Below are 14,755 nucleotides of genomic sequence, written 5' to 3' on the forward strand. Positions count from 1 at the left end.
CTACAGCAGATATAAATTTATAGTAGTACAATATTATGCACTAGAGTACAATCATGTTTTATTTTATTTTATTTTTGAACACGATGAACGATGGAGCGTTAGCAATGCTTGGACTAATAACGTTTTGCAGCCGTTCATCTGCTGCATTTGCAGCTGATTTCATCACAATTTTCACTGATAAGAATTTCGGACCAGTAAGAACAATGACTTCACACCAAATGATAGATTCATCTTTGATTCATTTATTGCTGACATCAAATTCGACGCGCAGTCATTAGTTCAACAATGTACAAAATTATTTCATCACGTTTTGTTTTTTTCAAATCCTTTACACGAACCAAATACTCGCCAATCATGAGGCCATACGTTCAGTGTTTCTTAAGTCTTCTTCTTGCAGTAACTGCGGTGGAACAAATTGCGTGGCACTAAGAAAGCAGATAAATAACGCTATGGCTGGTTCACTTCGTGTCCACAATTTCTCACCAGTAACCGCGGGAATGAATAAATAGATCTAGCTCAGATCCAATGGTCCTTCGATGCATGAATGCACTTCGTTGTAGTCTATAATTTGTCTTTTGTGCTAAAGGTGCAATCGGTAGCGACTCTCGTAGCGAAGCATTTTGTCTTTTAACTTAGTTTGCTACCCACAACAGCCAAATTATGTTTTGAACAATTCACCTGCATGTGTGAGATGGACCATAAAATAAGAATCGTTAGGCCCGTTGCCATCTAACAAGCAGGGTACTAATCCGGCATATCTGGCACGTCTGTCGTTCAATACATTCCCGTTCCGCTTCGTTTCGTTTCTTAGGCGTAATACTGTTTTACAGCAAGGCGTAGGGCAGGACGTTTCTCATTAGCGATTAGACACTAATCACTTCCTTTGGCTTGAATGCACGCTGTTTGAGCAGGTCGTCCAAATGCTCCTCCCGGTAGTAAACGACGAAATCGGCCGGGGACAGGCCCTCGAAGATAGCGCACACGCTTGGTTTAAGGTTGTAGAAAAACAGAGGCTGATCACGACGTGCAAAGTCCTGCGTTATGCTATCGATAACGGTAGCTGCAGTATAATCGGCACCGTAAACGTGCGAGCAGTCGATCACGACCGGAAGCGACTGGCGGATCGATTGCTTCGTCACCAGGTTGCGCACGTAATCAACGGACGGGAAGATCAAGCAACGGTCGGGCGTAATGATCAAATACTCCGTTCCGCCCGGGCTCTGGAAGGTGAAGGAAAATTGAGGAAATGAAGATTAATCAACCCGTGTGTCCGGTGTATTGTTATCATTCCAGCACCCGCTGCGGTCCGCTACTAACCGTTAGCCGTTCAACGGATATTTTTGGCCGTGCCGCATGATAGAGAATGAAAACAACGTTCAACCCGATACCAAACAGAATGCCCATCTCCAGTGGCAGCGCCAAGCAGGCAATGAACGTGCCCAAACCGGGAATTAGGTCACTTTCTGCAAATTTGGGAAAAAGTAAATAGTTTGGTATAACGTAAGTTCATAAATGATGCAGGTGGCATCCGTTCCTTGCCCAAAGGGTCATCTGTTTTCGCTTTTCTTACTTACTTTTGGTTCTCCACATCGGCTTCACCACCTTAACCTCCACCATAAAGACAACCGCAGCGATAATGATCGCCGCCAGCGATGCCTTAGGAATGTAGGAAAAGTAGGGTGTGAAGAAGAGCAGGGACGCCACAACGAGGGCCATCGTGTAGATGTTGCCCATCGGTGTCCGCACGCCGGACGCATTGTTGACGGCACTCCGGCTCAGCGAGCCCGTCCCGGGGAAACCCTGCACGAAAGAGTTAGCAATGTTGGCTAAACCGATCGCGATCAGCTCTTGCGTTGCGTCCACCGGTTTTCCGTTCGCTGCAAGGGTGAAGGTGCGAGAGGAGGGTACGAGATTGTAGAACCGAAAAACATTGGCCCAAACTAACACTGGTAAAAACTCACAGAAAGCTTTGCAGATCGCAATGTTTTCCATCAGCGCAATCAGCGGCACGACAATCAGTCCCGAACCAAGGCTGGAAACCATGTCGGCGAATGACTCCTCTTGGCCAGACATCGTTTCGTTGGCGGTCAGGGAAAACGGTGGCACTTTGATCGACGGCATACCCGGGGGAATGTCACCGATCAGCTTGAATGGTGCGGTGGCCGACGACTGGAAGGTGTAACCGATGGCACCGCAAACTACGACCAGGATGGCGTTGCGTGACGTACCGATCAGCCACATCAGTTTGTTGATGATCCGATGGTTCTTTGATTTCTGCTCATCGTCCGCCGGACCTATCTTAAGACCAGCGACAATCTACGACCAAAATGGAAACGGAACGCAGCGTAAGGCTTATGATGGCGCACGCACGCTGATTGCCTGCAGCTTACCCGCATGATCAGTAGCACTGCGATACAGGTGATCCCGAGGAACGTGTCCCAGAGCTGTACGTTGTGGATGTCGTTGAAAATGTTTTTCCAGATTTCGACAAACGTTGCGCCCTTGGCCGTGATTCCTAGCACGTCCTTCACCTGCGACGTCACAATGATCAGCGAGACGGCCGATGTAAAGCCGGACGATACCGGGCCCGACACGAAGTCCACGAGAAAACCGAGCCCAAAAATGCCCATCACCAGTTCAATGATACCGGAGAGGAAGCAAAGGAGGATCGATTTCCCGACACTACCGCCGGCGGTTTGGAACGTGAGTAGTGAAGCTATGGCGGTGGGACCCATCGGAACATCTTTGCAGCTTCCGAACACGATGTAAACAATGCAACCGACGAATGATCCATATAGACCGTACTGTGGAGAGCGCAAGGTGTGATAGATAAAAAGGAAGACGTTAAAGAACGTCCATTTTCCATATATCGCCCATATCCCAGCCACTTAAGGCTGATCGTGGGAATGGACCATCCACGTGATACTAACCGCTGCGGGAAGCCCTGCAATGCCGGCGTAAGCGAGGGCCTGTGGTATTACCGTCAGTCCGACGGTTATTCCCGCCACCAAATCCCCGACCGCGTCCGTGGAATTGTACCTACGAGTGGTGTAGCAGGTTTCCGTGTTAGTTAATCCCACCAGTAGTTCCCCGAAGGGCGCAACCGAATCAGAAAATCAACACTCACTGTGGCAACCATCGCAGAATCGGGAGGCGCTTTTTGATCATCTTCTCCGAGAACGCACTTTTCGCCTTCCGCTGAAGCCATAGGTTGATTCCGCTTTGCTGATCGGCCGTCACTTTTTCCCCACTATCGGACACTGCGGGCAGCAGAAGATCGCCATGTTGATATTTTTTTCATCGTATCGCTCACATACGAATACGCCATTTCTTGTAGTACTTACGGATAAATTCGTTCGATCCACGCAAGCCGCCGTGGGGTTCCCCATTTCTGGCCGATATGTCGAGAGTCGAGCAGCTCATCGCTTCGTTGTCGTACGAGCCATCGTGGGGCAAAATGCCACTGACGGTGTGGATCGGGGTCTTCATGCTTACCAACCGGCAGCCACTGTTGTCGCCTGCAACGGAGAACAGCAGATCAGCACTACGTCGCACCGTGGCGGTTTCCACGAACGAATGGACACGGTCGCCCCGTTGGACGATGGGTTTTATCGTGCCTCAGATGCGCGCGAAAGCGGACCCGCGTGCCGTTCGAATTCGTTGAGCAAATTTCATTGCGCTGTTTTCGTTCATCGTTCCCAACTACGTACGTTTTTGGGGGGTTCTACACCTGTTCACACCCGGGGCCGGGCCCCCTTATTATGCTTAAATCACGGCAATTTGGCAGCGTGCGTCAAGCAAGAAAAAGGATTCTCGCTGATCGACCGATCACGATCTTCCCGCGTGTGTTTGCCCGCGCGGACCACAACGAAACCCTCCGTCGAGGCTGGATTGTTCGCACTTTGTCTACTATCAAACCAAACCACCCGCATCGGGCTCCCGTTTACTGCGAAACCAGGTGGCACGAGACCATTAGTTACACCCGGCGGACAAATGAAGTCATCAAAAATTGGAATCACATTTGATGCGCGATGGAGTGATAAAACGAACGACAAACGCTGCTGCGCTGGACAGCTGTGCCCCGTGAAAACAGCGGCCCCCATTGTCACGCACAGTTTACGGCCCTAATTTCACATGCATACACACGTTGGCGGCACACTAAGTGGACAACAACCTACCGTTAAACATGCTAACAGATTAACACCACACGCCGGCCCAACGCGTTAGTTCCAAGAAAAGCCGACAGCTGCGTAGGTGGAAAACTAAGGACGGGGCTGGCCAACCACTATTTTGAAGAAACTGACGGTGATCGAAGTCGGGATGTGCTGCGATCCTGCGGCCATCAGGGCGGGGGTTGTCAAGAACGCACCCTAACGCTCCGGCAGGGCAAACGGTTATGAGTGCGCTGTGCGATCGATCCTAAGCTTAAATTCTCGGGCCCCCTATTACAACATCTTTCTCTCTCTCTCTCTCTCACACACACACACACTCAAACAGGTGTGGGGAGGTGTTTCGTGGGGTATGAAAACGAAAGTTTAAGGTTGTGGAAGATCGAGCGATTACTGGACGAAGTTTTGCCCGATCCTCGGGGATGCGATGATGTGGGACCGGTTGTCATGTAGTCGGCCATGGTTTCGATACCGGTGTGACACGGGGGGTTGGCACGGTGCCAACAACCCCGCCCGTAAAAACGAACCGTTACAGAGAGCAACAGAGATTAACATTGTCTCTGGCGCAGGAAAAGACCGCTCATCGGTTGTTAACCAAATAAGAAAGGGACCATTTTCATTGGTCTCGGGAACCTTAGCCGAGCAATGGTGACTGGACTATATTTTGGACGGCTTGTATACGACGTCATGATGAGCTCAGCGGGGCCAGACTCGGTGCTCTCGGTACACCTAATAATGGCCAGAGGCCAGTTTCTTTTTATTTTCACCCTGCCTTTCCAGTGACGAGTTAATTAGTTTTCCCGTGCGACGCCTGTAAGGGTTCAAACCGGTAGCTCAGGGCCTATAATTCGCGAGCACTCCCACAATCGACAATCGAGTCGCTAGGAGTGCACTAGGAAGAGGAAACATACGTTTAGACACAATCGGTTGATCCATCTTATCGATGAGAAAACTCACGATCGCGATCTGGCCAGCAACCGCTCCCGACAGTTACGGGGATCGATCGGAGGGACTTGTGGTCCGCAACTCAACTCAAGGGACTAGTACGAAGCATATCGCGTGTTATCGAACGCCACAGGGGCCGACCGGGTGCTACTCGTGATCACACTAATTCGATTGAATGGTGATTTGATAGAGCCGATAAGGTGGGTAGCTTACATGCTGGGCACGGGTCTCGACGGGGTTTCTACTACTGTTATTGGCCGTTACCTGGTTTTTTTGTACAAACCTATCTATCTATTCCTATGAGTATATTGTTCTAGAAGCGCCTAGAAGGGGGCGCTTTTAGGTGATCGCTGGTTTAAGGCGGGCTATAAATCAAATAGAAATTCTATTGTTTCCTTTCCCTGATTCGCTGACCTTGCACCCACTGCCACAGACAACGCAGTTACGTAGTTGTGAATACCCGCGGGTGTTTGTTTGGTGGCATTGTATCGTTAACTTGTTGTGCATGAACTGATCTTTTCCGACTAGTTTCTGAGTGGAAATGTACACAAAACATGCCCATTTCACAACAGTTTACAACAGTAGCCTGCGGATATTTGTGTAGTCAGCGCCTTGTTTTGCCCACAAGGCGGCTCCATTGATGGAATTGCAAACGCGCGTAGCTCCACAGTCACCAGCGGAGTCTTCTAAAATGTAAATCTTACAATGGCAGCAGTGGCAGTGCAGTGGCTGAATGGCAACATCGCTCAATAGTCGTTTTATAATGAGAAAAATTTTACTACACAACGAAGGCAAAAACTGGAGGCTGCACGAGTGCGCTCCCCTCGCTTCCTTCGCCTGTGTCTGCGACCTTGCATCACGTTGAGACGAAGGAATACATTTCGCTAGTGCAAATACCACTGGCGCGTCACAACACCCTCGCCTACTTTGACGCCCTTCGCTGAAGGATGAAACGCGGACGAGACGCCATTTCTTTTTCGTCATTCCGCCTTTTCTGGTTAAGAATGTTCCGGTTGATACCGGTTGCAACCCGATACAAGGTGGGGGGAGCCGCGACCGTCGCGATCACCATTTTTCCCGCACCGGACCCAGCGGTTGCCCCAAAAAACCGGTTCCGGATGCTGGCGATGCTATGGTCAACCACTTTTCGTTTACACTTCCTGCTGTGCCGCGCGCGAAGATTTGTGGTCACGCCCCGGTGGAAAAAAATCGCGTCAATCTCCGCGTCAGAAGCTTAACGTTGCAAAAAAATGAGGTTTAATCGATTACAAATCAGCGCGCGATCGGTCCATACTGGTCGCCCGGCCATTGTCGCCCTTTGTTACACATTTTATGCAAATATGTAGCACAACCGGACTTCCAGCGGTCGTGACCGGGCCCGACTAAGTCGTGGCCGGACTGGGTGTGCACCTTTATCGGTTCAGACGTCGAATCCGTAAATCAACAGCGCCAACAGTCCTGGTTCGCACGCGTCCGCCCGAGGAAAGGGTATGGAAAGAACGATTTGCATACCAGCTCGCGTGGCCCTTTGATTTTCTTCGGCCGGCGCGTGAGTCCAGCCGCCCTTAAATCCCGGTCAAGGGTAACGTAGACGTCCGGGAACCACTCCTAAAGATCCCACGCCCACCCCCGGGGCCCAGGGGTGGCATTAGAGCGGGTCAATTAATTATTTATGACTGCACTCGTCGGTGGCCAGCCATTCCCGTTCCGGGTGGTCCCAGCCTCCAAGCCAGTCGCAATCTTCCCCGGAATCCGGTTCCGGTTGGGGCAACCAAAGTCAATGTGTGGGACACGTGCGGTTGGCCACGTGGGCCTCGGACTGGCTCCCTACAGGGCTGCCGCCGGCGAGTCTTCGAGCTTCGGAAGTCCATCGGCCGATCGGGGAACCGAGCATCGTAAAACACAAATTTGCATACACGTCAAATATTTGCCCCGGTGCGGCACAAACGGCAAAGGCGACGACGTACGGTTAGCATAAAACAGCGAAATAAGTACCACACCAACGTCTTCGGGGATTTGTCACGTTTGGCGCCAGCACATAAAATCTAACGGCGCTTTCATGAGTTCCTTCACCGAACGGCGGTTGAAAAGGAAAAACGGAAGATGCGCAGGCGCACTCCGAGGACGGGGTTCCTGATCGATTGGGAACGCGCCGCGCAAATCAGAGTGCTGCGCGCCCCTCCGTCAAGGATCTTCCGGCTCAATGAACGACGCCATTTCTGATCACCGGAACATATATCGCGGGAGCTCAGTAATGCGTCGATTTGCATTCGCGAGGACGGTTCATCCTACCGGTGACCATTTACGCTGGTGTTGATCCGATTTTGTCAGTTCCGTTGCGTTGGCGAAGGTGAACCTGATAACACGTCTGGTGAACGTCTCCAGACGGCGGGCAAATCCGCGCAGCTGGAACCGCGAACCGCGCCACGGTAGAATGTTTACAGCCACCGCACACGCGAAGGCTGCCGGTTGCCAGTTGCGCCAGCCAAGAATGGGAAAAACGTGGCGCGACGTTCGCTCGCTCGCCACGTTTCTGTGGCGGACCTGTGGCCAACAATGGCCACCAGTATGGTTCGGTTCGTCGGATAAACGGATGTTATTTTTCACCCTCAACTCAACACCGGTCCCCGTCGGTGCGTTAGTGATGACCCTGCACATCGCCAAGCCGCCAGCAACAATAACATTTGCTACGCACCAAATGGAATTCCACTGGCCAAATGGAACTCAAACTGTTGGAGCTAAGACAGAGTCTAGGCCGACCGCAACTAGGTACTGGATTTTTTTTGAAGCACGTGCTAATAAGAGGCCACTTAGGTTGCGTGCACCTGGACTGCGGGCGGCGGTGATGCAACGCACCGGCCGGAGCACTCATTCGTCACCCCAGCCACCGATTAATGGTCTAATAATTGTTTTGCGCCGGGCGCGGGTTCTCTGCACGCGGGAAAATCAGCTGCGGTGTTGCATCCGGCGATGATAAAAAACCGCATAAGTAACGAGCGGCTGAAGGTGAAGGCAGTTCGATTGCACCAAGGAAACTGAATCGCAGGAAAATAGCACATGGCAATATGCTCCGTCCGATACTGTTGGGTCAGCCGGAACGTTATGCCGTTTGTTTCGCTGGTTCCCGGCTTATCGTTCATTATACTGTTCGTTAGTTGAAATAACTACTACCTTTTGGAAATTCTGCCATTTGGATCTACCAATCGAATGAGTCACTTCGGCTAGAAATGATTATTGATGCGAAAATTGCTATCAACACTTTCCGTGCGCCCTAACGTGCGGGCTCTCGTCGTCGTCGTCAGTGAATCGTATGACCATCATGTAATGATGGCTTACACAACCTAGCCGGGTTCACCGCTGATTTGTCGGTAGGCATTTGAGTTTTCTCTCATAAATAAGTGTAAGCATAATTGACTGTATCCACGGCCGGCTTTATCCGTAGGTGATTATGTGGACACCGCCAGGTTCTCAGCCGTTTCAACATGTCCGCCGTACACGGTGGAGCTTCCTCATCAGCCGTCCGTGGAAGTGGCCGCACGTGCACAGTCAACAAACTGCAACTTGACCATGACGAACAGGTTATGGCCAAAGCGACCTCCCGAATCCGTTATCTACGTGGCCGCGAATTGCGATACAGTTGCCCCGCGGCCGCCGGATTCTCTCGCGCGGATTCTCTCATGTTACATCGAAGTAAGACCCGGCTGGCTTGTGAGAACAACGAGTGGCCATTCTCACGGTGGGCGGTCGATCACAGGGGCATCGTGAATGCGCGCGTTCACCGCGCGAGCACGTGCTGCAGCATGAGCGCGCGCGCTGTGCCATTAGCGTGTTTAAAGCTGTCTCTTTTCCTTAATTAAGCCTCCCCCCCCGGAGTGTCACCCACGGCGTAACGGTAGTTAATTGTTGCTTATCACTAACGAACACGGTGTGTAGTGATTGGCCACGGAACAAGCCGGTAGCTGAGTGAAGGCGTTTTCAGCAGATCGTCACTTCCTGAGCTAGTTTCGGGACATCCTGGCACCGCCTCCCAGACACCCAGGTTCAGGCCATCTGGCTCCGTGCCAGATGGCGAAGATTCCGGGACGCAACTGGCTACCGATGAACGAGTCCTACAAGAGTCACAATGTGTGTTTTTGTTTTAGAACCGATCCAATGAGATGTCAACAACAGATTACATACCGGCGCAGGGCACGTAACACGCTGGTAATGATCCATGTACACAAATAATCGTCACCATTACGACGCCGGACACAATAGGTACCTCTGTTTCATGGGGACTCTTTGCTTGCTCCTCGCCATCGACCAAATTTTCGCCTATTGCGGTCACCTTGCCCGCGATGATGATAATGATGTTTGAAAAGCGTCAAACGTGGGACCACAAAAAAACGAAAAATAACCGCCCGCATCGTACGCTTAGCCACACACGGATACGTATTACATTTTGCGTGACTCAAACGGCCAGTAAGTGAGCCGGGCCTCCACATATTTGGTCGTACAAAAACGATCGCCGCAACCGGATAGCATGGATTGCCGTACGGCTCGTAAAAGAGCTCTGATTGCGGCAAAACATAGACTTTTTTTTGTTGACTACAATTAGAACGATTAAGAAGCATGCGGAATATTTTAAGAAGTATTCTTCGCAACACTAAAATAAATTTAAAAAGTTGGACAAACAAGCAGCAACATTAAACGATAAGTCCATAGCTTGTGCTTTTCCTACGTTATAGATCTACCTCGATCTGGTTGGTCAGCCTTATTTGCGCGACTCAACAACACGTCAAACCATTCGTCCGTGCAAATTCGACCGTGGTTTCCCAAGTGTAATCCGGTTCCCAACCGCAAATCCAATCTTCGATTCCGGTCGAACAAAGGACAGCACTTGTCGGTCGACTGGTACAAAAAAAGTCCCGCCTGAAATTAGCCGGGCCATTCAGTGTGGTCAGTGATTCCCGACTGGGGAATGGAGACGACGAAACACAAACCAGTCCGCGGAATGGTGGAAATTCCCGACATTTACAACGCACCTCCACTGCTCTGCCAACCCACGTTGGTGCCTGTGCGTGAACTGTGAAGTGATTAAGAATGTGGAACGTCTTCCGGTCTTAAGTTTAGTATTGGGTAGTTTAGCGTCACCACTAACCGTTCCGTTCCACTCGCCAGGATAAAACACACGGTTCGCCGGCACCGATGAAATATAAACCACGTGCAATCGTAACGTGCACGGGAAGTACGGGGACAGGTTTTTTGGGAATCTCCCCGTTTGCGGATAGTGGACGGAGAAATGTGTTTCATCGTGCCGGCTGCGTTAGGCGGCGGCGGCGGCGGTGGCGCTGTCACATAAATCGCACGCGATCGAAGGAGAGATCTCATTTAATCACATGTACGGCACCGGGAGTTGGTGTCGGGTGGGTGGCGAAGGAGAACTACCTGCACCCTCCATCTTCCTCATCTTCTCGCACAACCAGTTTGCTCGACCGCCGGCCACGCACGTGACCATCGCATGGCGTAAGACGAAACCGTCCGTCTGTCTACCTCTCGTCTCTTTGTGCCGCGGTTCTTCATCGCGGTGTATGCGTGCACGTGTGTGTACGTGTTTGTGTGAGTGTTTTCGTCCGATCCGATTGCGGATAAGGGTGGTCTTCGGGGGAGTGTTGTTTACATTTTTGTTTACTTATCCAGCGCCGCACGGGCAACCGGTGGGAACCGGTAGAAACCGGTACGATTCGCGATATTTTTTTTCTTTCCCCTTTTTGAAAGACAACCACGCATCTGCGAGCGAACGAGAGAAAGAAAGAAAACGTGTGTAATAAACCGAAAACGGCACCCGAGGATGCGCGGTCTATGGGGAAATTTGCGTAGCACCATAAACGGGCTCCGGATTGGCTGCGTATTCATCGTTCGGTCGGCCGTCGCCGTGATCATCGCTCACGGTTCACGTCGTCGTCCCGCAGCATCACCCTTGATGAGCAGGCGGGCCGGCAATGATGTGAATCCGCTGGTCAACGAACCGCGAATGTACTTCGACGCGACGGCACGTGATCGCGACGGCCCGTAACAGTTCCTTCAACAATCCCTCGAAGGCTTACGCCCGAGAGCTTTCGATCGTTAATTGAAAAGGACATTCGTTAGCGGTTGACCTTTCCTTTTGCCAACGGAGCTTTGGAGTGCGCTCCACGAGCTCCATTTTGGGTTGGCGTGGGCAAACCCAAATGACGCATCTCAGTGCCCCTCGTTCAGCTTTGGCAACAATGGCATGCGCTGGGCCGAATTGGTCTCCGTGCTGGTTGAAAGTTGACGAACGAACCGCGAGAGTAGCGGACGCGAAAAACATGAGAGTTTGAGAAAGTAATTACGGCACGCCGAGAAGCCTGAAGGTCAGCAAACGAACGCGCGCCGGGCGGGCCAGGGTAAGGTGTTATGCTTCGTCGTCACTTTCATAAATATCTAGCAGCAGATCGGTGTTATGCCTGGCCTGTCACCGCCGAGCTTTGCCTTGGCCGCGCAACAACATAGGAGATGACTCACGCGGTCAAAATTGGGCAATCGTCCCAAAGCCGGTACCGTTCCGGAAAGGGTCGAGGAACCTTACGGTCACAGTTCACTGAAGCTGCTTCTCGTTTGGCCAATATGCGTTAGAGAATCCGTTGCTTACGATGCCAGCATAAGCTCCGGAAGCGTCAAACCGTGTACTTTTGACATAACTCAGTAGCAAGTAGCAAAGCAGCGCACCCACAGAAGTTGATGGTCAATTGGCCACGCCAGACAGCCAGACAGCTAGGGTCAGTAGCAACACTGAACACCGCCCAACAACACTGAACGGTGCACGATCGTTTAGAACGGTAATTATACAATTCTATTGTTTCTCCTGCAAGCGCGAAGAATGCGAGGTTTTCTGCTCCACTTCGCTTTTTCTGAGCCGCGCCGCTGTGGTTCCTCTCTCCTGGAGGTCGAGAGCGATCAAGTGCGTTCGTGAAAAGTGACAGCAGAACGCGCAAGTACACGTTTTAACGCTCTCCACCACATCGGGTCAAGTCCAGGTGAAAAGTCAACATTTTGCACGAACCTAAAAACCTGCAAAATGCAACGTTAGACCAGCCTTGCGGATGATTGATTATTTTAATCGGCAATCCACGTTCCGATCGCAGCGTTCCACACACGAGCTAATCATGATCGTTATGTTACGCTGACACATCAAACTGGTTAGTTCCATCGAGGAAACTCGTGCCCGGGATTGATTTCGTCTTCGAACATAGGGGAATCTCCTGGGCGGATCGAGCGGAAACGAATTCTTACAAAGCGCGCTGCGAGTGGCCCGGTTTGTTTGTCCGCTTAGCCGTGACCAGTTTTGATTGAGATTGTCATGAAATATGATGAGAGTGTTTGCCGAACAGATGCCAATTGATTTACTCTTGGGCGTTTCGCGCAGTGTGTGTAATCAAATAAATAGCCATCGGTAACAGCACGCGCCGTAATATTTTCCGCCGCAGTCACTTGCTTTAACCGTGCTCTACAGACTAATTGTACAGCCACTGTTGACTCTTTGTTAACGTAGTATTATCGGGTATATTTTGTTGTTGCAGTCGAGTAGAGACATTGATAACTCAAAGGTGAAAATAGAGCCACGAAACAAGTTTTATTTGCTGCCCATCGAATCAAACTCCAGCGAATGATAAAATTGGCGAACAAAAATAAAAGCTAACGCTGGGTTGTTTCTTATACTCTATTTGCACTCCGTTCGTCCGGCTATCCAGAACACCGGTCTCCGTATCCGGCCCCCTCGGATCCATTGAACCTCCTTGAGACACACATTTCGTCAGTTCATGGCCATTTACAGTGCGTCTTCACACTGTTTATCCGCGGGCTGGGTTGTTTGTTGTCGGATTGCTTTAGTTCGAGTTCGATTTCATTGTAGATCATAAAAACGTGTTTGGCCAACAGTGTCGACCCGAACTATCTCGACTAGCGCCGGGATGCGCGTGTAGACGAGTGATTGGTACGCGGAATCCTAGACCAAAATGTACGATCGCGCGGGCACCGACACCGAAAAAAGCCGCAACGCGATTTGAGGACATGTTGATCGTACGGTGCCCCCGTCGACCAGATTCTGCTGCCGACGAACTCGGTCTATTGGCCCACATTTTTGTGGGTTGAAATGGCCAAATTTGTCCTGCTGTGATGGGTGTGTGCAATAAAATGTGCGAATCGATCGAGGTGTAACCGTGGGCCGTTCACTCGTCACTCTGTGTGGGGCTAATGTTGAGAAAGTGGCAACAAAAGGGGCTGACGAATCAACGCCTACGTGGCCACCAGAAACAAAAACATTCGGTCACATCATTCCACTGACATTTGACAGTGTCCTGAAATGTGCGAATCATCGTGGCCTACGAGGGCCGAGCGCAGAAGTCCATTTCACACTGTGATTTTCTTTTTATTTATGTGAAACAAATCATTTGCCTTTCCGTCAACGTCAACCCAGACGGAACGATACGATGGCTGACGCATTTTCGAATGATCGGATTCCGGTGCTGCGAGCGGTGCGAGCGGTGCGATCGGGTTCGGATTTGGGGGCTCGTGGCAAACCAACGGAAGCAACAAGCCGCTGGAATTCCATTTTTTTTTCTCAAGCGACATACAAACAGCTCCGTTTGCGTAGGCGGCAAATACTATCCGAAATGCGAACCGATAGCAACACCCACACTGCGAACGCCACTAAAGTACGCCGCCAGTCGGCATAAAAGTGCGACTTTGTGCGTGTAGCTAACCCATGTACGCACGCACGTCGGAAAGTCGTTTCACTTTCGTTTGCACCAGGAAGCTCGAGCCTCGACCGATCCCCACAGAAAAAGGCGCAACGAAATGAATGAAGTTGAAATTAAATAAATTTAACGAAAATGTCATACGACTCGCTTGCTAAAAGTGCGATCACTTCTGTCAATGACCTCATCAAGTACCTGTAATGCAATCTTTGTTCACTGGGTTTTACGAATGCCGCGAATGTGTGTTTTCTGTCCCTTTCCACACAGCTCTGGGGGCACCTTCCACCACTTTGACCACTTCTTGACACCACACACAGGGAAATTGTTCACATAGAGGATAGCTTTCGCGGTTTTTTGCTTGCCACTTTCAACCGATCAACAACACCAACTTCTTTCTTCTTCGTCAGTACTCAACAAATCCGCGTTAAGCATTCGTGGCTCGTTTTGTATCCGATTCGTCATAAAGCGCAGCGGAGGCCGCGTGCAGCCGGAGCGCGATCTTATAAACAACTGAACGGAGTGCTCGGCGCGACCGATCGTCTAACGTGTGTGGCTCCGTCGCGGTGGCGCTAGCTTTCGTCTAGAAATTTTCCGACCTTGCACCACCACAGACGCACAGCGCGCAGCACGATCCTAGTAGTAGCCAGTAGTGGCAGTCTCCTATCGCTAGTGTGCGTTGAGAAACATGTGCATCCTATATTTTATATGCCAGTGCGTGGTTTTCCACCCGCGTGGAAAAGTCCTGGACCTGGATAAGGCCAAAAAAACGGCATAAAAACAAACTACTCGCGCGTGCCGGCTTCGATTCCTTTTACCGACATTGTTCGCATAAAAACCATATGCGGCTATACTTTTGTTCGCGTGTGTCATCAAAAAACAATCGCA

At 50.9% G+C, this 14,755-nt stretch overlaps 1 protein-coding gene across 2 annotated transcripts; it reads right to left on the reverse strand.

The window, feature by feature from the left end:
• Positions 1-275: 275 nt before the first annotated feature.
• On the reverse strand, positions 276-14,206 carry LOC128269707 (sodium-independent sulfate anion transporter). Of its 2 annotated transcripts, none has more exons than XM_053007098.1 (9): positions 14,066-14,206; positions 3,345-3,518; positions 3,128-3,260; positions 2,931-3,039; positions 2,391-2,804; positions 1,962-2,316; positions 1,575-1,877; positions 1,318-1,463; positions 276-1,220 (listed from the first exon to the last, which is right to left on the reverse strand). In XM_053007098.1, the coding sequence occupies exons 2-9, from the start codon at positions 3,487-3,489 to the stop codon at positions 864-866; spliced, it is 1,962 nt and encodes a 653-aa protein (XP_052863058.1). In that variant the 5' UTR covers positions 3,490-3,518; positions 14,066-14,206; the 3' UTR covers positions 276-863. The 2 variants fall into 2 exon arrangements, with proteins under 2 accessions (XP_052863058.1, XP_052863057.1); XM_053007097.1 differs by lacking the exon at positions 14,066-14,206 and adding an exon at positions 4,179-4,223.
• Between the last annotated feature and the right edge of the window lie 549 nt (positions 14,207-14,755).

The sequence above is a fragment of the Anopheles cruzii genome, chromosome 3, assembly GCF_943734635.1.
Source record: "Anopheles cruzii chromosome 3, idAnoCruzAS_RS32_06, whole genome shotgun sequence".
Lineage (NCBI taxonomy): Eukaryota > Metazoa > Arthropoda > Insecta > Diptera > Culicidae > Anopheles > Anopheles cruzii.

Excerpts from the sequence above, each read along its gene's own strand:
- LOC128269707 (XM_053007097.1), bottom strand. Across the intron at positions 1,464-1,574 it reads GCCGATGTGGAGAACCAAAA|AAAGTGACCTAATTCCCGGT; the intron begins GTAAGTAAGAAA and ends CCAAATTTGCAG. Across the intron at positions 1,221-1,317 it reads TATCCGTTGAACGGCTAACG|AGCCCGGGCGGAACGGAGTA; the intron begins GTTAGTAGCGGA and ends TTCACCTTCCAG.